General features: G+C 51.8%; 1 protein-coding gene across 8 annotated transcripts in view; it reads right to left on the bottom strand.

The window, feature by feature from the left end:
• Positions 1-758: 758 nt before the first annotated feature.
• TMCO3 (transmembrane and coiled-coil domains 3) overlaps positions 759-19,075 on the bottom strand; it is a 32,013-nt gene continuing 13,696 nt past the window's right edge. For 3 of the 8 annotated variants that reach the window (XM_059903191.1, XM_059903190.1, XM_059903192.1), the window contains 10 exons: positions 18,034-18,162; positions 14,378-14,470; positions 12,934-12,978; positions 10,929-11,115; positions 10,731-10,851; positions 5,423-5,639; positions 2,676-2,826; positions 1,992-2,071; positions 1,154-1,303; positions 759-966 (listed from right to left, as the gene is read on the bottom strand). In XM_059903191.1, coding sequence (XP_059759174.1) covers positions 853-966; positions 1,154-1,303; positions 1,992-2,071; positions 2,676-2,826; positions 5,423-5,639; positions 10,731-10,851; positions 10,929-11,115; positions 12,934-12,978; positions 14,378-14,470; positions 18,034-18,162 — 1,287 coding nt within the window. In that variant the 3' untranslated portion in view covers positions 759-852. The remainder of the gene's footprint in view (positions 967-1,153; positions 1,304-1,991; positions 2,072-2,675; positions 2,827-5,422; positions 5,640-10,730; positions 10,852-10,928; positions 11,116-12,933; positions 12,979-14,377; positions 14,471-18,033; positions 18,163-19,075) is intronic. The other 5 variants (XM_059903194.1, XM_059903193.1, XM_059903195.1 and 2 more) reach the window with 5 other exon arrangements.

Genomic DNA, 19,075 nt, shown 5'->3' with positions numbered 1-19,075 from the left:
CCAATACACTTTTAGAATTCAAAGTCAGAACTTAGCTTATACAAATAGCTCTGCATTCATTTAGTCTCTATAAAAGTGAGGTAATAGGTGACACACCTTAATTTTCTTTTTCTTTTCTTTTTTTTGGCCGCACCATGCTGCAAGCGGGATCTTAGTTCCCCGACCAGGAATCGGACCTCCACCCCCTTCAGGGGAAGCGTGGAGTCTTAACCACTGGACCGTCAGGGAAGCTCCCCCCCTCTTTGTTTTGCATCTTAATTTTAAAAACTGATAAAGATTAGTTCAACACAAAAATCTAATTAAAAAACAGGTTTTCAATAAATTTCAATTAATTATACTGATCATAAATGATTTTTATTAAGGAATGCATATTCTTGTGATTCAAAACCAAATATTTTAAAAGAATGATTTACCTGATAAAAACTGACATGAAAGTGTTGTTTAAAATTGTAATAAAAAGCAAAAGACATTTAGAAGAACTTATCTCATTTTAGAAAACATAGACTTTAAGGATTAAAAGTAACTTTCCAAACACATTGTGAGAATTAAAAGCTCACGTCACAGAAACGTTTAATAACAAATATTGACCAACGGCTTACAAGTTGTACAATAAATAAAAAAGCCTCCTAGATTTTTTCTTTACCAAAAGAACATGAACTGATGAAATAACAATAGAAAGTTAACATCAATTTCTGAAGAAAAGGCACATCCAGGCAAAAGAGTCAAGGCGATTTGTAAAACGCAGAGTTACACGTAGACGGCGCATAATCACTGCACGCAGAGGCGGGCTCCGGGAGACTCTGAGGTCCGGGAATGCGGTGACAGCTCCGGCCGGTCGCCTGGCCGCGGTCCTCAGAGGCTGGACCTTCTCTCGGGCCGGGGCGCACACCTGGCGATGGCCGCTCGCCAAAGCAGCGGGGCCAGGAGGAGGCTGAGCGTGGTCACACTCAGGATGAGGAGGTACACCTGCCGGGGGCGGGGCGTCAGCGCGGCCGGGGGCGTGTCTCCGCATCGCGGTGTGCGAGCCTCTGGTGCCCGGCCAGGAGGAGGGCGCCCCCTTCCCCAAGAGGCCCCGGGGACTGGGGCGCCCCCCCCCCCAACCCAGCCCTACTCCCCCTAACAACCCCGCTCCGCCAGCCGGGCAGAGACTCACCTCCCGAGAGATGACACGCGCTCTGCGCGCCCGGCTCCCCAGGACCAGAGAGAACTCGCTGACCTGGGCCAGCCCCGCGGCCACGATCCACTTGACGTACTGGCTGGTCTTGGGCAGCAGCAGAGACAGGACCAGGGCTGCCAGGACGAACTGCCAGAGCGGCAGGTCACGCTCGGCCAGGCGGGGCCCGGAGCACCGCCCGCAGGAAGCAGGGCGGGTCCAGGGGGGGGACCGCCCCAGCACCGCGCGGGAGGACGCAGGGAGACCCCCCCGCCTGGGAAAACCAAGGCCCTCCCGCCAAGCGAATATAGTGCAGCGTTCAGAATGGAAACTTTGTTTTTAACAAAACGTAAAGAAAGCGCAGAGGAAAGCAGCCTGCAGCGGGCAGTGCCGTTCAGCCATCATCGGGGCCCTGCTCCTTCTCCTCCGCAAAGCCAGCGGCCACCGCCCAGGCCACTTCCACTCCCAGAATCCCACGCTGACAGGGGCACCTCAACAATTTGTAGTCACAGAGATCAGACAAGTGGAAAGCGGCAAAATAGTTCTCAGTGGCCGTTAAAATGTACGTTTGCGTCACCAGAGCCGGGTTGGCGGTTCTTTAGACTCACTTAGAAGTCAAATTACAGAGCAAGGGTGTCACTGGAGGATCCAGAGAGCGGTTTCTCCAGTCCCAGCTTCTGAAACCCCCATTTTCAACACAAACCCTGAGACAAAGGGCCATCCCGACGCAAGAAGCCCCGGCTGCGCTGGGCGGGGGGTGCACACAGGCAGGAAGCGAGGCGCGTGGTGTGACGGGTGAAACCAAAGGCAGCGTGGACTTCGCAAGCAGGGGCCCTACCTTCATGACCACCACGGACAGCGTGAGGACCAGCAGGACGGTGAGCTCGTACAGCACGAAGGTGGGGAACACGTGGAGGCCTGTGGGACGGGGACGGGCGATCGTCCGGGCGGGCGGCCAGCCTCCCTGCCACCTCTACCTCCCCAGGCTCCTCCGCCAGGACGGGAAGGGGCAGGGTGTCTCCCACCCACTCCACCCCGAGAGCCCGAGCAGAGGGCCGGGCGACTCAGTGCTCCCCGCCCTGTTTCCACGGGCTTCAGAACCTGCCTCTCGAGGCACCCAGAGTCTCTGGGGCTCTTGGACCCACCAAGCAGTGGAGGGTGTGGGCGAGAGGCCAGGTGGCCGTGCTGTGACCACGAGCGGGACTGCCCCCCTCCACGGGGACATTCCCAGGGCAGCAAGCAGCCTCGACACACCAGTTTGATTTTTTGTATTAAAATTAGAATTTCTTCCTGCACTTGATGTGGACGTGCTGAAGTGGACCTGCCACCCTGCCGAGCGGTGGACCCTCAGGACCCCCAGGCAGGAGCCCCCGTCCCACAGCTCAAACCTTCCCTCCTTCTAAGGGAGAGTCCCTCAGACCCTAGTCGCCATGGGAACTGTTTTCGCGGCACAAGCTAAGTAGAAACACGTGTGAGCAGATGAGACCCAGTGGGAGTGTCACCCCTGGAGGAGGAGGGTCACCTATGGACGCGAAGAACACGATGGCCAGGAAGTCGCGGACGGGCTCCACGTAGGACACGACCTCCTCAGCGACCACGTGACCCTGGGAGGACACCAGGGCTCCGGCCAGGAAGCAGCCCAGCTCCATGGACACGTCCAGGAGCTCGGTGACCTGAGGGGAGGAGGACACAGGTCACGCCGGGTGCACCCGCCAGCCTCTCTGCTGAGGACACACGAGAGGGCCTCTCGGACGTGGCGGGACGTCCCCATAAAACCGCGACAAGCCGGCTTCCCTGCCCCCGCCCAGGCCCCTGCGGTGTGCTAGGAGAACCCCGCCGAAGGCACGGCAGTGGACGTCAGCTCACTGACCACGAGCGAGAGGAAACGGTCGTAAAAGTTGCAACCATCGTTCGTGTAGACTGCTGTGGACGTTTTGAGTGAGACTATTGTCCAAGATCTAAGCATTTGTGACACACTTTCTTTACCCTGAATCAATTAACAGCCCGACTCCCCTGGCATTAAAAACGTGGTGCACAAAACTATTCCCCGCGCCCCCCGGCGCCTAGAGGAAGGAAGCGGACACGGCGTTTAACTCGGGGGGGTAAATCCAGTGACGAGAGCAGCACAGACAGACGGACGACGTTCCAGGAAGCCCCGCTGACGACCGTGTCAGAGCCCATCAGGCGCCTGGGAGCGGATCCGACACGGCGCTCGCTGCTGCCACACACACACGACACACGCCCGGCAGCGCGGACGCGGACGTGCGGAGCCAAGGGCGCCTAGCGTTACGGGAACAGCCACAGAACCCCCTGTGCGTGGAAGCGGACCAGCCGAACCCGTCCCCGTGACCCAGGAGACCACGAGCAGAGAGCCCGCGGAGAGGGGGCCGGGCTGGCCGCCCGCCCGCCTGGGGACAGCAGGGCGTCTGGGCCACCCATGCTCGGCCACTCGGCTTCTGTGCTGTGACCTTCGACTTCGACTTCACGGGGGTGAGGAGACGCTCGTGGAGAACAGGTCCTGACCACGGCCATCCACGCCGCGCTAGCTCGCCTCCCATGGATGGCAGGTCTCAGTGAGAGGAGAAAGCAGTACGTTTCCAGAGGACAACGCAGAGCGTCTCCGGGACCTGGGGCCGGAAAGCGTGTGTCACGCGGGATCCTGAGGTGCTGCCCCTGAAGAATGATCGTGGCCCTACACTAAAATTAGGAACTTCCGTTCAGAAAAACGTGGTCAAGAGAGTGAAAGGCAAGTCCCAAACTGGAAGACATTAGCAAAACTCTATCTGACAAGGAATATCATTCAGCCGTGGAAAGGAATGAAGCACTGACACGGGCTACAGCTCGGGATCAGCCTCTGAAACGTGCTGGTCGGGGAGAAGGGCACGGCCACCTGGGGAAACCAGCCGCGGTCACGCAGGCCCACGCGGCCCGGGCCTAGACCCGCACGTGCAGCCTCACTTCCACGGCCCGGAACGTCTAAGCACAGACGGGGCGAGCGAGCGGAGGCCTGGGGCGCTAGGCGCCTTCCCTGCAGCAGGTGCTCAGGAGACACGGCCACAGAGCGAGGCTGCTCCGGCTCAAGGGCCGCTGGGTGGCAGCACGGAGCGCCGGGTCGGAGCGCTCTGCTGGGTGTCACTCCAGAGGGGACACTCCAGATGGGGTGGAGCCACGCTCAGAAATGAAGCCGGTCACGTACGTGAACGGCTTTGAGCAAAAGCAAACCTCAGTCTTCTCCCAAGATTACGAGACACTAGCAGGCAACGCAACTGTGTAAGGAAGTTATTTTCCTCAGTTTCCTTTATAGGATTAAACTTTTCTCTTGAGCTAACTGTAGGCTCACGTGCAGTTCTACGAAGTCATCCAGAGACCCCGGTACCTTCCCCTGGGCCTCCCAACGGCAGCATCTTCCCAAGTCACAGCACGAGTCCTGTGGATGTGACACCGTGGGGCCACGTGGGCCGCCCGTGGCCTCCGGGGTCCTCCCCGCCCCCCTCCCTCCTCAGCACCCGGCCAGCGGCCTTCCCCCATCTCTGATCTGTCTTCACGAACTGCACGGAAGTGGAGTGACACAGCTCCTGACCTTGGGGACTGGCTTTTCGAGTCAGCACAGCTCTCCGGCAACTCACGGACCTGCGGTTCAAAGCTGCGTGGCCACCCTGGCGTGGAGGGCCGTGGCCGGCTGAACTACGCGCCTGAGGAAGGCCATCTGGGCGGTCTGGCCCGATGGGAGCACAGCTGTTGTCACGCTCACGTGTCAGTTTCCGCGTGAACACGGGTCTTCACTTCTCTGGCGCACGTCGAGGGGCGCATCTCTTCCGTGCAGGTGATGCCCCAGATCTGGGACTGTTTATGGGGTCTCCGGCCCCTCCCCTGCTCTCCCATGAGAAGCCTGTCCCTTAACTGGGATGGCCGCCTCCAAAAGAAGCCTCTATGGTGAGCTTTTCACGTTACAGCGAAAGAAGTTATGCTGCTGACTAGCTTGTTCTCATCAAACAGAACGAAAAGTCGTTTTAAACTGTGATTCTTGCTTCGGATGCAAAGCATCTAAGACAGACTCGCACGGTTTCACACTCACAAACACCATCCCAGCAGAGAGCTGAGCGCGCGGGCAGAAGTGCCAGGCAGCACGACTGTGCACGGATAAAAACACCAACAAGTGTCTCGCGTATGCCAACTGTTAGTAGAATGAAAGAAGAAGGACCGATCACAAGCTCTCGGTGAACAGAGGATAAGTCAGACGATGTACGTGGCGGGCATTTGGGGCCTTACCGTCAGCATGAGGAAGATGAAAGCGGAGATTCCCAGGATGAGGATCTCCTTGTTCCCCTTGCTCTCCGCGTGCAGCTTCCGGCAGTACGGTCCCACGAGGTAGGTCCTCATGACAAGACAGAAGAGGAGAACCGCAGCAAGCGAGAAGAGGACCTGCCCGACCAGGCCCAGGACCCGCAGGATCTCCATGGCGACGCTGGGAAAGAGAGGGAGACGCCTGATTCTCCTCAGAATACGCTAAAGTCCAATGAAATGACCTTTCATTCCTTTTTAACATTACAAAATAAATGACCCAAATCGCAGACATTTTCATTTCTAAATGTTAGAATAAAATCCATCAAACATTAACCTCAGAAATTAAGTTACTTGAATCGAATATAGAAGCTGAATTGTGTTGCAATTAATACTTTGGAGTAAGTACATTTTATAGGATGTAATGACTCGTGACTGACAGCTTATGTATCTCCATTGATGACAGATGATAAAAGTCCTCACTAGGAATTAACCCCCGTTTGAAATTCTTTGTAAGGCAACAGTCGCTCTGTAACACGACACTGCAGGCTCCCCACCAAAGCACGACTGGGGGATGCCAGCGACTTTCAGAAGAGCCTTCCCTTATCCCGAGCCAGAACTCTGAATTTTCTGTTATTTAGTCATGGAGAAAAGGGTTCTGCGTGAACCCCTTTTTAGAATATACTATTCAGATCTCAATATATTCTTAAGATCTCAACCTAATGACTTTCACAAGATGGGCACTATTGTGTATCTGTCGTGTTTATGGTAACATACATATTTTTTAACCCCAGTTCCCCATCACATTTAGGAAACCGTTCAGTCCAAAATTCTGGCTTAAAAGTTCTTGATGGAAGAATATAAATCAGGTTGCTAAGAGAGGATTCACCCCAGCAGCCAGGCCTAGACCAGCAGCCCAGACACGTCCCAAGGTGTGTGTGATGCCTTAGGGCATCAGAGCAGAGTCTCTGTGAACATCCACGTCTGCTAAGGCTCAGGATGACAGCCCAGGGGAGAAGGCGGGGTCTGTGGCCTCGGCAGGAAGAGAAACCTGCTCGAAGTCCCAGCCAGGCCCCCAGAGCCCAGCAGCTGACGCCGAACTCCTCACCCACCCCACGCGGCAGGGCTCCACTGCCCGCGACCCGGACCCGGGCCTCAGGGCCAGCACCAGGCGCCCCTTCCCCAGCAGCCCTCTTCCCCCTGTACCCCAGTGACCCCTGACTCATCCCATTCAGTTGGCTGCAGAGGCCAAAGCAACACGTGGGGATGTGGTCTGATGCCCGTGACCCGAGGGCCGGGGCCACGTCTCCCGGGCTGGACCCGGAAATGGGTCGTCCAGATTCAGCCACACTGGGGGCGGCCTGTGGGCGAGCCCGTGCGCCGTCCATGTCCACCCTTGAAGGACGGCCCCGCCCAACAGGGAGAGGCGCCCCCGGACTTCCTTCCGTGGGGGGCAGGGGGCAGGGTGTTCTCCCACCCGCGTGTGGCTGAGTTAGCGTCTCTCGGCGCTCCCCTATTTGCTAACTGCGTTAGTCTCATTTTTCTCGTTGATTTGTAGATCTTCACGAAATGAGAAACTTAGCCCTCTGTCTTAAAATCAACTATACTTCGATTTTAAACAATAAGACAGAATGTGTACACACATCTCTTTCCCATTTGTCTTTGGCCTGCTTACCTAATGTGTTCCTGTACATGTATGTGCATGTATACATGTGTGCACACATGTATGTGTGTATATGTATGTGTGCAGGTCTCTGTGTGTGTGTGTGTATCCATGCATGTGCGCAGGTGGATATGTGTTTGTGTGTACATGGACATGTGCGTGTATTTAAACATTTAAAGTATGAAACTTTAGTAGCACTGATCACATTTCTTGTCCTTTATGGCTTCTGGAATTTGTGTTCTGCTTGAACATCTTCAATATTTAGTAATACATTCATCCATACTTTCTTCTAGAACTTTCATGGTTTTGCAAGATTTTAATGCTAATGATTTGAATTACTTTATTTTTTTTTTATCATAGTCCCTGTGTTCTGTTCTTTACCTGTGAAATGTTTGGAGGGAAGAAGATAATTCTTTCCTTTAGGAAAGATCAAGATTAATTCTGAATAAAGCTGAATTAAGAGGCAAAGCTTATATTAACATTACTATTGATCTTATTTAATATTTTTTACTATAAATTTTCCCTGGTTATCAAAATTGGAAAAGAGGTTTTCCCAAGTTACACAGAAAAGTAAATAAACAGTAAAATTACTGTAATCTATTCCTCTACTAGTAGAAAAATCCTTAACACTTTGTAATACACATTTCTAGCCTCCATTTTCTCCTTTATGTAGTTAAAATAATATTGTATGTAATTTTTAACAGCTTTATTGATACATGTCTCATTTCTCACAATTCACCCGTTTAAAGTATACAATTCAATGGCTTCTAGTCACAAAGTTGTGCCACCACCACAGTCTCAGAATGTATTTCATCCCCCAGAGAAACCTTGCGCCCCTTGCACTCACTCCCCAAGCCCAGCCCCCGGCACCACCAACCTGCTGTCTCCATGGATCTGCCTGTTCTGGACGTTTCACACAAACAGAATTGTTTGTGGGAACCATGGTGTGGCCTTTGGCGTCTGTCCTCAGGGCTCATCCGCGCTGCAGTGTGTGTCAGCGCGTCATTCCTTTTTATGGCTGAGTAACATTTCACTGTATGTTTTATTTATCTGTCCGTTAGCTAATGGATATTTGAGTCGTTTCCACGTCTTAGCTATTATGACTAATGCTGCCATGAACATTCACACACAAGTTTTTTTTACTGTGGTAAAATATTCGTAACATAAAATTTACCACCTTCCCCATTAGTGTGTAACTCATGGCACGAGGGGCATTCACGTGGCTGTGCCGCCTTTGCCCCCCAAAGGTGATACCTGTGGACAGGTGTTCCCATTCCTGTGGGGTACACACCCTGGAGCAGAAGAGCTGAGTCAAATGGCAGCTCCATGTTTCTCCTTCTGAGAAATACTATATGTGGTCTTGACTCTTTTTTACAACCTAACACAATGCAGGGCAGTTTTCCACGTCATTAAAATTCTCGGTAAACATGGCGTCTCATGACAAAACGGGAATGAAATCAACAGGACCAGTACCAGTACTGAATGAATTTTTAAATTAGGAAGATAAAAAGAAAAGCTTCCCAAGTCTTCTGCCTGAGCCGTACCTGTCTACCTGGCAGGGGGCCTGGTTCCCAGGGGATACCCGTAGTTCCCAGGGGGCCCGGACACTCTTGGCTGCGGTTCAGATTCTGCCTGGGAAAGGGGGTTCCCGCCTCTCCCGGGAACAACTTACTGCACATCCCAAACAGAACTCAAACGACTTTCAGCTAAAGTTACAAATCCTTTTTCTGTCTAAATTTTTGTTCAGTTACTTACCCTGAAAATCTGTAGCCGGGAGGACTAATGTGACAAAGGGTCGCTTTTCTGACAGTTAAAGAACTTTGGATCAAAGAAAAATGGCAGACAAAGGGCCTTCCTGACAAACGGCCTTTAACAGCTGCACATACGAGGGGCGTGTTAGGTGCCCTACGAGTCTCTCTGTTGACAGCCAGCACACGGTCCGGGTTCCACCTTGTTCCCATCCTACAGGTGACAACACAGCCTGCAGGGCTGGCAAATGGAGAGCTGGGGCTCCAGGGCGGCCGCACACCAGGGCCGGAGCCTTCACCTCTGGGAATCTCAGTTAAAAACCATTCCCTCCTTCTACTTTCCCCACCAGGCTGAGCTTCCTGAGAGCAGAGAAAAGATCTTTATCACTTTAGATTGCTGAAACTTAATACAATATCTGGCAAAAGGCAAATACTAAAAATACAAAACGCTTCCACCCCGCCGGTCAGCAATGAGGCAGGCTGACCATGCCCCCCCCGGACGGGGCCCAGCAGGAAGATGAACACACACCCACCCACCCTCAACCATGCCTCAACATGGGGCTGCTGGCTTTAAAAAATGATTAAAGGATCCAGAAACTCATATTATCAGATACAAAACGTCCAGGATACGATTGGAAATCACTCAGCACACCAAGAATCAGGAAAGCCACAACTTGAATGAGACTCCAACATCAAGACCGGTCATCAGAATTATCTGACAAAGATTTTAAAGCAGCCATTGTAAAAATGATTCAATAGCACTTAAAATATTCTCTTGAAACAAATGGAAAAAATAGAAAATCTCAGCAAGAAACAGAAGTTATAAAAAGAAGAATCAAATGGAAATTATACAACTAAACAATATAATAAGCCGAGCAAAACTCTTGCTGGATGGGCTGAATAGTAGAGAGATGACAGAGGATGGGGACCACTGGACGTGAGGACAAACGGACAGAATTTACCCAGTCTGAACAACAGGCAGAAAACAGACCGAAAAAGAAGCGTCTCAGAGACCCGTGGGACGACAGAAGAGCCACGTTTGCATCACTGGGGTCCCACGAGGAGGGGGCAAGCGGGACTGAAAAAAAAAAAACACCTGAGGAAACAATGGCCGAAATTCCTAAACTAGGCAAGAGACATAAAGCTACAGCTTCAAGAAGATGAACGAACGCCATACAGAACAAACCCAAAGGTGTCACGGGCCGAAGGTGTGTGTTCCCCCAGAGTCATCTGCAGGTGGGGCCGGTGCTGGGACTAATGGCCTTTATCAGAGAGATCGGAGGGCTTTGCAGCCTCTCCACCTCCCCTACCGTGGAGACACAGGAGAAGACAGCTGCCTGAGAGGGCGCCAGCACCCTGATCTCCGGGGCCCAGCCCCCGGGACTAAACGTCTGCTGTGTAAGCTGCCGCATCTGTGGTGTCTGCTGTAGAGCCCGAACTAAGACACCAAGACACAGCGTAATTAAATTTCTGAAAACTAAAGGCAAAGTCTTGAAAGCAGCCAGAGAGGAGCCATGCGTTACTTGTGGAGAAACACAGATCTGGATGACAGCCAGTTTCTCACTGAAGCCATCGGAGGCCAGGGAGAAGCAGCACAGCATTGCCAGGCATTGGAAGAAAGAAACGTCCGCTGCAGACCAATGCCCGGTGGCCACGTCCTCCAGGGGGAAGGGAGATAAGGCTCTCAGATGAGGAAACCGAGAGAGCCTGTGGCTGGCAGCAGACTAACCATGAACGAATGACCAGAGCCCCCCAGCAGAGAGGAAACAGAGCAGAAGAAACCTAGTACTTGAGAAGGAAAGGAAGGTCGGTATTTCCGACCTCCTCTGAAACGATCTGAAGCCAGAAGAACAGACCGCGAGCTGAAGCACGGCAGCAGCCCTACCTGGCGTGTGCGCCGGCTCCCGCCTGGATGAGCGTGGGCAGGACGGCGACGAACAGTCCCAGCTGCACGTCCTGCGTCACCAGCAGCCCCAGCAGCACCGCGCCGTAGTCGACGTCGCCTGCTTGGGGGAAAGTCACTCAGGGCGTGGGGACTCGGTCGGTTAACCTCGGCACACGCTCAGAACACGCGGCCACCTACCTTCCCTGTCACTGCGGGTGCTGCCCACAAGGAACTTGGACACCAGGGGTGTGCTCGACAAGGACAGGCAGGTGGAGATAAAGACGCTCTGGGTGGGTCTGATCTGTAGAAGGTGGCCCCAGACCAGGCCGAAGGCCACCATGAGCAGAGTCATGTAGCAGGGCCCCTGCAGGGAGATCTTCCACACCTGGGAGAGAGCACAGGGGCGTGCACACACCTCAGTGCCCGCGGCCCCGCAGAGCGCGTGCACACCTGCCCAGGAACCGGCCGGCCCCGCAGCAAACACACCAGCGCAACACCACGAAAAGCGGGGGCGGTCCCACGCGGTCACCGAGCGCTGGACGTGGTTAGGGACGAAGCACGCCCTCCACCCTCTCCGCGTCGTGCACCGCCATCCTCAGAACGCAGCTGGAGCTGGGGACCCCCTCCGCCCCCGGAAACGGGACACACCTGGGCGGCCCAGGTGATTCACGAATAAACGACAGACAGTCGAGGGCGCGAGCATCCTCAGGGACAAGGCCCGGGAAGGATCTCGCAGACTCGGGCGTCTCTGAACTGTCTCTAATCAGGCCTCTAGGAGATTTCAGAGAAGACTGAGAGGGGCCTGCCAGCAACTGCTGATACTTCAAAACCCACCAAGTAACTTCCCACCGTGACAGGGTCACACGGGTACCCCACAAGGCAGGAGAGCCACCGGTACCTCAGGCTGCGCTAAAGCTGTCAGTCATTTATCCCTGAGAAATAAAAGAAAAATAAACGTGGACTTACTAGCGTAGTTATCAGTGGATATAAACTTTCTGCACGCCGAGCCCACGGGCCTGCCTACGAAGGGGCGGGATGCGCTCCTGGTGCGGGTCAAGGGTCAGGGCCGCCAGGCGGGGAGCAGCCAGGCTCGGTGGCGCTCAGGGACATCGGAGCTAGGGGACATTAGAGACCCCAGCTCGCCCCAGACCCAAAGGCACCCAATAGGGGCCGGTCCCCGTCCACGCCCCTGCCCTGACTTACGACACACACCTGCTGCCACGAGCCCTGCCTCAGGCTGCATCGCCAGGCGCAAAATCCCCAAAGCATCACAAAAACGTTATCACACTGATGAGGGCAAGCAAACATCATGGTGGATGATGTTACTTTCTCATTTAACCCTGAACACCACAGTGCCACGGAAGATAGTTATGAGACTCTGCACCCAGAGGACACCTGAATCTTCCCAACCCCTCATAGCCCAGATGAGGACACTGCCAGCTGAGATGGCTGCACCAGGGACACGGGAGGACCAGACGCTGCCCCTCCTCGCTCCTAACCTCAAGGTAACACGGCTGCTTGCTGTGAACGTCTGTCAACTGAACGCACATGAACACCAAGGGGTCCAGGCTGTGCTTTCACAGGGCTGCCTGGGAAGACCCTCCCGCTCCCGGGAGACCCCACAGGTCCTCGCCAGACCCCTCTGTCCCAGCCACAACACACACCTCAACGGAATTAACAGGAAGAATTTGGCCACTTCCCTTAGGACCCAGAGAAGTGGCCAATTTTCTTTATACTTTGGATTCAGAAATTAACACATGGAGGTGCTTGTGCCAGAAGGATGAAAAAGATACCAGAGTACCAGGAGAAAACCCTGAACTGACTCAGGATGCTGTATGAGGAGGAAAACTGACAGGAAGTGAGTCGTCAGTGGATGGACAAATGGAGCTTTAATAGAAAAAAAGGGGAAGGGACTTCCCTGGTGGCGCAGTGGTTAGGAATCCGCCTGCCAGTGCAGGGGACATGGGTTCGAGCCCCGGTCCGGGAAGATCCCACACGCCGCGGAGCAACTAAGCCCGTGCGCCACAACTACTGAGCCTGCGCTCTAGAGCCCGCGAGCCACAACTACTGAGCCTGCGTGCCACAACTACTGAGCCCGCGTGCTGCAACTACTGAGTCCACGCACCTAAAGCAAGCGCTCCGCAACAAGAGAAGCCACCACGATGAGAAGCCCGCGCACCGCAACAGAGCAGCCCCCACTCACCGCAACTAGAGAAAGCCCGCGCACAGCAACGAAGACCCAACGCAGCTAAAAATAAAAATAAATAAATAAATTTATTAAAAAACAAAAAGAAAGAAGAAAAGGAGGAACTGGGGAAAGGGGTGGGAAGGGCCGGGCACAGCTGCTCCCTGATGGCAGCACAGGCTCAGGCCGAGCTCACTTCCCTTCCTGTAGGAAGCATGCTGGTGGTCAGAGAGGGCTTGGAAAGCAGCATCCACGGCCGTTTGGCACATTATTTCCTGTGCTTCTCGGCTCCTTCTGTGTCGCCACGGTCACACTATATGCTCACTTTTTTCTTCTGAAGTTCAGCATTTAACATTTTTTTCTTTGTTATTGCACATTCTTATAACACTTTTAATGGCTACACAATACTCCATCCAGCAGCTACATCACAGCTTAACCTTTAGACACTCAGGTTGCTTTGGATCTTTTATAAAAATGCTACAGTGAGGAGCTGAGTACCTTTTAGGGGCTAATTTTAAAAACAAAAACCAAAACTTGGGTTTGACTCTTCCCTTTGCCTAGAAACCCAGGAGCAGAACCACAGATGAAAGGACGTGAACCTGGCAAGACTCTTGGATCAAACCGCTGGACTGCTCCCCAGAAGGGGCACGAGCTGTCCCTCTCATCAGCCTGGAGCAAGGGCGCCCACTGACCACCCACAAAGTCACTGAGACCCCTGCTGACTCGACACTAGTGTCCTGGTTAAGTTGGTGGGCGAAACGGGGCCTGGATGGAGCCGCCCTTTCCTGTAACCAGCAGCTTCTCTGAGATTCCCCACCACCCCCCAACTGCTTTCTCATCAGCTTTTTCCTCTTCTGTGTCCTGTCTGTTCAAACACAAAGTAGCTTTTCATGAATTCACTTCCAACCTAACTCTGTTTCCATTCTCGAATAGTCCGGCTTTCAAAGCAACCATTCTAAAAGCCAACAAATTCAGGAGGAACTGTTGTTTCCACTACTTTAACATTTATTCATACATATGGTCCTAAATACTATTAACCTTTCAGATATTTTCATCTTACAGTGACACAGCAATAATCAAAATTTGCCACTTATTTAGGAAAACGAGTTTTTCCCCCAGAGTAACACTCTGAACATTCCATCCCTATGATATTTCGGCCTCTACCAGCGTTGGACCCTCTTGGAGGGACTCAAAAATCAGTAAGTTTGAACACAGCACTTCTCAGACCTGGTTTGGAATTAGCCACTGAAAGCTAATTCCATTTATTCATTGAATTTTCACTCTTTTTTTTAAACATTTTATCTTCTGGAGTTTATGTTCCAAAAATAACATCAAACTACAACACCATATTCTACTCTAAACAGACCTAATCTGCTGGGCAAGTCTCCAGCGAATGTGGATGGTGATGGCAGGGCACGTTAATCTCAGTGGGGCAACGACACAAGCACACTGGTGGACTCACCTTTCTCAGCTTCTCTGGGGAAAATTCTAAGCCAACGAGGAAGAGAGTAAAGAACACGCCAAATTCTCCTAACGTCTCCACCTGCACAACTGACTGAAAAACAAGAAGGTTTTAAAACCGTAAAACTTAACGTATTTAAGGTACCATGTGTACTTCACAGAAGCATCTTGTCCTAACACTCAGCGGGACTCCACCAAAAAGCCCAGTATTTAAAAAAAAACAAACAACGATCTGAATTTCCTCTATATCTGAGATAATCTTAACTTCCTGATGGTAGTGCCTTTTTTCCTTTTTCTTGATTAGCCAGAGGAATATTTTTATTTGTTTTCTAGGAAATAGCTCATGAATTCACCTGCTTTCAAGTTCATTAATTGCCACTGTTACTTCCATTACTTCCTTCCATTAGCTTCCTCTGGGGACGGGGAGGCATTAAACCTGAGTTTAACACTTAACTAACAGGAGTGCTTTACTCTCCTTGGGTCTGGGTGAGACTGAGTGTGGGACTTTCTCCTGGACCCCATCTGGCCACTCCCCACAGGTCCTGACGTACAGTGCCCCTCATTTGCTATTTACCATCAATGTTCCTGCACTACAGTAGACAGTGTTGTTCATACCAGTATATTTGGCACTACTTATATTATTTACAATTGAGGTTTGCATCATGGCCACTAACTTTTTGATTTTTTCAATGTTCCCTGAACACGTGAAAACAGAGTCCAGGCCTTCGTGTGTCGGTGTGCCGGCGGGCGTGCACCTCCTCTGTCTGCTGGCTGTGAACACCACTGATTTGCCCTCTCTCTGTCAGCACATTTCCTCCTTTCACTCTCAACCTTTTAGTCACTTTATTTTTATTCAATCTCGTTTGTTGTACTTTTTTCCTGACACCATCTGCAAACCTGTATCTTTTCACAGAGAAGTTTATTCCACATATATTTGTTATAAAACAACATGTTTGCTCTCACTTCTTTTATGTCTTCTGCTTTTTATGCTTCCTTACTGCTACTATTTTTCTTTCCCTTTTGAAAATTAGGCTGCAACCTGACTTCAAAGTAACATACTTAAATCTATACTTCTTGACTTAGAAAATGAAAGCCTGTTAACTCCCTACTAAGAAAAGATAAATACTGAAGTACAATTATATACAATTAGACTCTCTCCATTAACCACTCCCACTTTCGGCTAGTACGAGCTTGGATTTTTATTTTGGTAATTTTATCTTGGTATTTTTGATCGTTTGTTTGGGGTTTTTGTTTTTGTTTTTGTTTTTGTTTTTTGTTTTTGGCCACACCATGTGGCACGCAGATCTAGTTCCCCGACCAGGGATGGAACCTGGGCCCCCTGCATTGGGAGCGTGGAGTCGTAACCACTGGACCGCCAGGGAAGTCCTGATCTTGGTATTTTTATCTACTGTAATTATATTATTTTTCCATGGTATAGGTAATTTATTAAGAAATACAATATTCATAGTATCCAGTTGGATCTATTACCTAGTTATTTAGCCTTAATTCTTTGCTTATGAGCTATCTTTGCTGTTAAGTAAAAAGGAAAAGGAAAATACATTTGTGTTTTCCAGTGTTTGCAAACGTTCTGGAAAGGGAGGGATGGGACAAGGTCAGGCAAAGATTTTTCACGTACAGCTTTTTATACTGTTTCAATCACATGAAAACTACCTATTCAAAAAGCTGAGAGAAAACCTTAATTCAAAAAAGAGTCATGTACCACAATGTTCATTTCAGCACTATTTACAATAGACAGGACATGGAAGCAACCTAAGTGTCCATCGACAGATGAATGGATAAAGAAGATGTGGCATATACATACAATGGAATATTACTCAGCTATAAAAAGAAATGAAATTGAGTTATTTGTAGTGAGGTGGATGGACCTAGAGTCTGTCATACAGAGTGAAATTAAGTCAAAAAGAGAAAAACAAATACCCTATGCTAACACATATATATGGAATCTAAAAAAAAACGGTTCTGGAGAACTTAGGGGCAGGACAGGAATAAAGACGCAGACATAGAGAATGGACTTGAGGACATGGGGAGCGGGAAGCGTAAGCTGGGACGAAGTGAGAGAGTGGCATGGACATATATACACTACCAAATGTAAAATAGATAGCTAGTGGGAAGCAGCTGCATAGCACAGGGAGATCAGCTCGGTGCTTTGTGACCACCTAGAGAGGTGGGATAGGGAGGGTGGGAGGGAGATGCAAGAGGGAGGGGATATGGGGATATATGTATACATATAGCTGATTCACTTTGTTATACAGCAGAAACTAACACACCATTGTAAAGCAATTATACTCCAATAAAGATGTTAAAAAAAAAAAAGTTGAATTAAAACTTTGGTGGACCTTGGTGGACCCTGGTGGTCCTCCTCCCCAAGGTCCAGGCTCCAGCCTGCAGCATCCAGGTACTTCTCGCCCGGCAACACTGTCTGCTGTGAGGATCAGTCAGCGCGAAGAAGGCCTCGACCCCCCTGCGTGTCGTCCAGTGGGGGGAACCCTCAGGACCCTCCAGACCCGGTGCGGGTGGGCTAAGCCGAGGAGGGGATGAGGCTGCAGGTGGAGCCCCTGCCCCCCGCCCCCACTTCACCGACTCGCGTTCTACCCAAAGGGGAGCGTCAGGGAGGGCGGGGCACGCCGCGGCCCCTTCCCACGCCCTGCACTACAGGTTCCTCTGGGCTGGGACCAGGACACCTCTACGTGGCATCCTCTTCCCCTCTGTCCACAATGCGTTTTCTTTTCGAGGACCCAGCTTGAAGCCCACAGGGCTTGGGACCCTTTGCTCAGTGTCAAAAGCGCCACCAACACAGGACGATGCTCCCCTCAACCTGCTCAGCAAACAGCCTTCAGCAAGAGCAGCCTCAGCACCCACGTCCTCCTGGGCCTCCAGACGCCCACAGCCAGGCTGGGTCGCTGCTTACTACTTTACCAGCTTCTCAGGGTGTTAAGCATGGTTTTCTGTTTTTTGTTTTTTTAAATTTTTATTTATTTTTTCGCTGCATTGGGTCTTCGTCGCTGTGCACGGGCTTTCTCTAGTTGTGGCAAGCGGGGGCTACTCTTCGTTGCGGTGCGCAGGCTTCTCATTGTGGTGGCTTCTCTTGTTGCGGAGCACGGGCTCTAGGAGCGTGGGCTTCAGTAGATGCGGCACGTGGGCTCAGTAGTTGTAGCTTGCGGGCTCTGGAGCGCAGGCTCAGTAGTTGTGGCATGCGGGCTCTAGAGCGCAGGCTCAGTAGTTGTGGCGCACAGGCTTAGCTGCTCCACGGCATGTGGGATCTTCCCGGACCAGGGCTCGAACCCGTGTCCCCTGCCTTGGCAGGTGGATTCTTAACCACTGCACCACCAAGGGAGTCCCAAGCATGTTTTACAAATACATTTAATCCAGGATTTTTAGTTCCTTTCAGTGTCCGAATAATCCAGTCCATAATATCACTGCAAACAGAATCTTTAAAACTAATATATTTTAAAGACACGAAGAGGATCATTTTGTCTGGTCAAGCTGCTCACTCATTAACGAACAAAATGACTTTCTTACACTTTAGAGATTCCTCAGGAAACTTTAAAAGACATCTTCTTTGATGTGATTTATAAGAAACTGCTATCTTCATTAATTCAATTCAACAGACACTAAACAGTTCAATTTTGTTCTTACCTTAATACTGTTGAGTCCGGAGGGCCCCAGGAGCACACCGCAGATGATGTAACCAAACATGGTCGGCAGTCCTATCATTGTGCAGAGCCAGCCGCACGGTAAGGACAACATCCCTATGGTGACGATGTCCTAACAGAAGGATAAACAGACAAGAAACACACACGTAAGATCACAGGCAGCAAGAGGAAGGAGAAGGTAGGGTGGGACGGTACCTGACCTCACTGCGTGGGAAGAAAGGCAAGTGAGGGGCAGCGGGAGGGCTCTGGGAGCAGGTGAGGCCCGCTCCTCAGCGTCCAGCGATTACAGCGGTGTGTCTGTTTCGCGCGGACCCCGTAACAGTCCTCTGAGAACTGAGTACGAGGCCTCCTCTCGGTGCTCGAGCCCGGGAACGCTTCCCCACTGTGTTCCCAAGGCACGAAGACCATCTCACCTGCACGGTGTTAACCGATCCAGGAGAGACTCGCGGACGGTGCTCAGGCTGCTGGCCCGAGGGTGGCGAGGAACGGGGTATTCACGTGGCCTCACGCTGCCGCCCCAGAAGCTACGCTACGTACAAAGGCGAAGGGGGGCAACTGCGCAGTGGAGACCCTGCCCCTTCGCGAAGGGCACCGAAGTCGCCGTTCTCAGACTCAGTCCCTCCCAGTCCCCAGCCTGGTCAAAACCAAGGAAGGCGACACGCTTGCTGTCTTTTACCTCTCGATTCGATCCAGAAGTACAGGGATCAGCCCCTCACACGGGACAAGCCCGTGGGGAGCGTTTATCTATCTGCCCCTCGGCTGTCTGTGCTGGCAGCGCCTTGAAGACTGAGTTCTTTGCCTCGCTCTCTTCTCCTGAGCAGATTCCAGCGTCGGGGAGTTTAGCTGGAGACCTAGCGACTGATCTGGACCCTGCGCAGGCTGCACCGTGTCACTCACACGGGCCAAGTCCAAACAGCGATCCCGAACCACAACACCGTCGACCTCGAGCCTAAAGAATTCCACGTCCTCCCACTAGACCGGCGCCCTCCAAGGGCGCAGGTGTGCACCTCAGGCCGCCCGGGGCT

Source organism: Balaenoptera ricei, chromosome 18 (assembly GCF_028023285.1).
Source record: "Balaenoptera ricei isolate mBalRic1 chromosome 18, mBalRic1.hap2, whole genome shotgun sequence".
NCBI lineage: Eukaryota > Metazoa > Chordata > Mammalia > Artiodactyla > Balaenopteridae > Balaenoptera > Balaenoptera ricei.
This window is presented reverse-complemented; position numbering and strand designations above follow the sequence as displayed.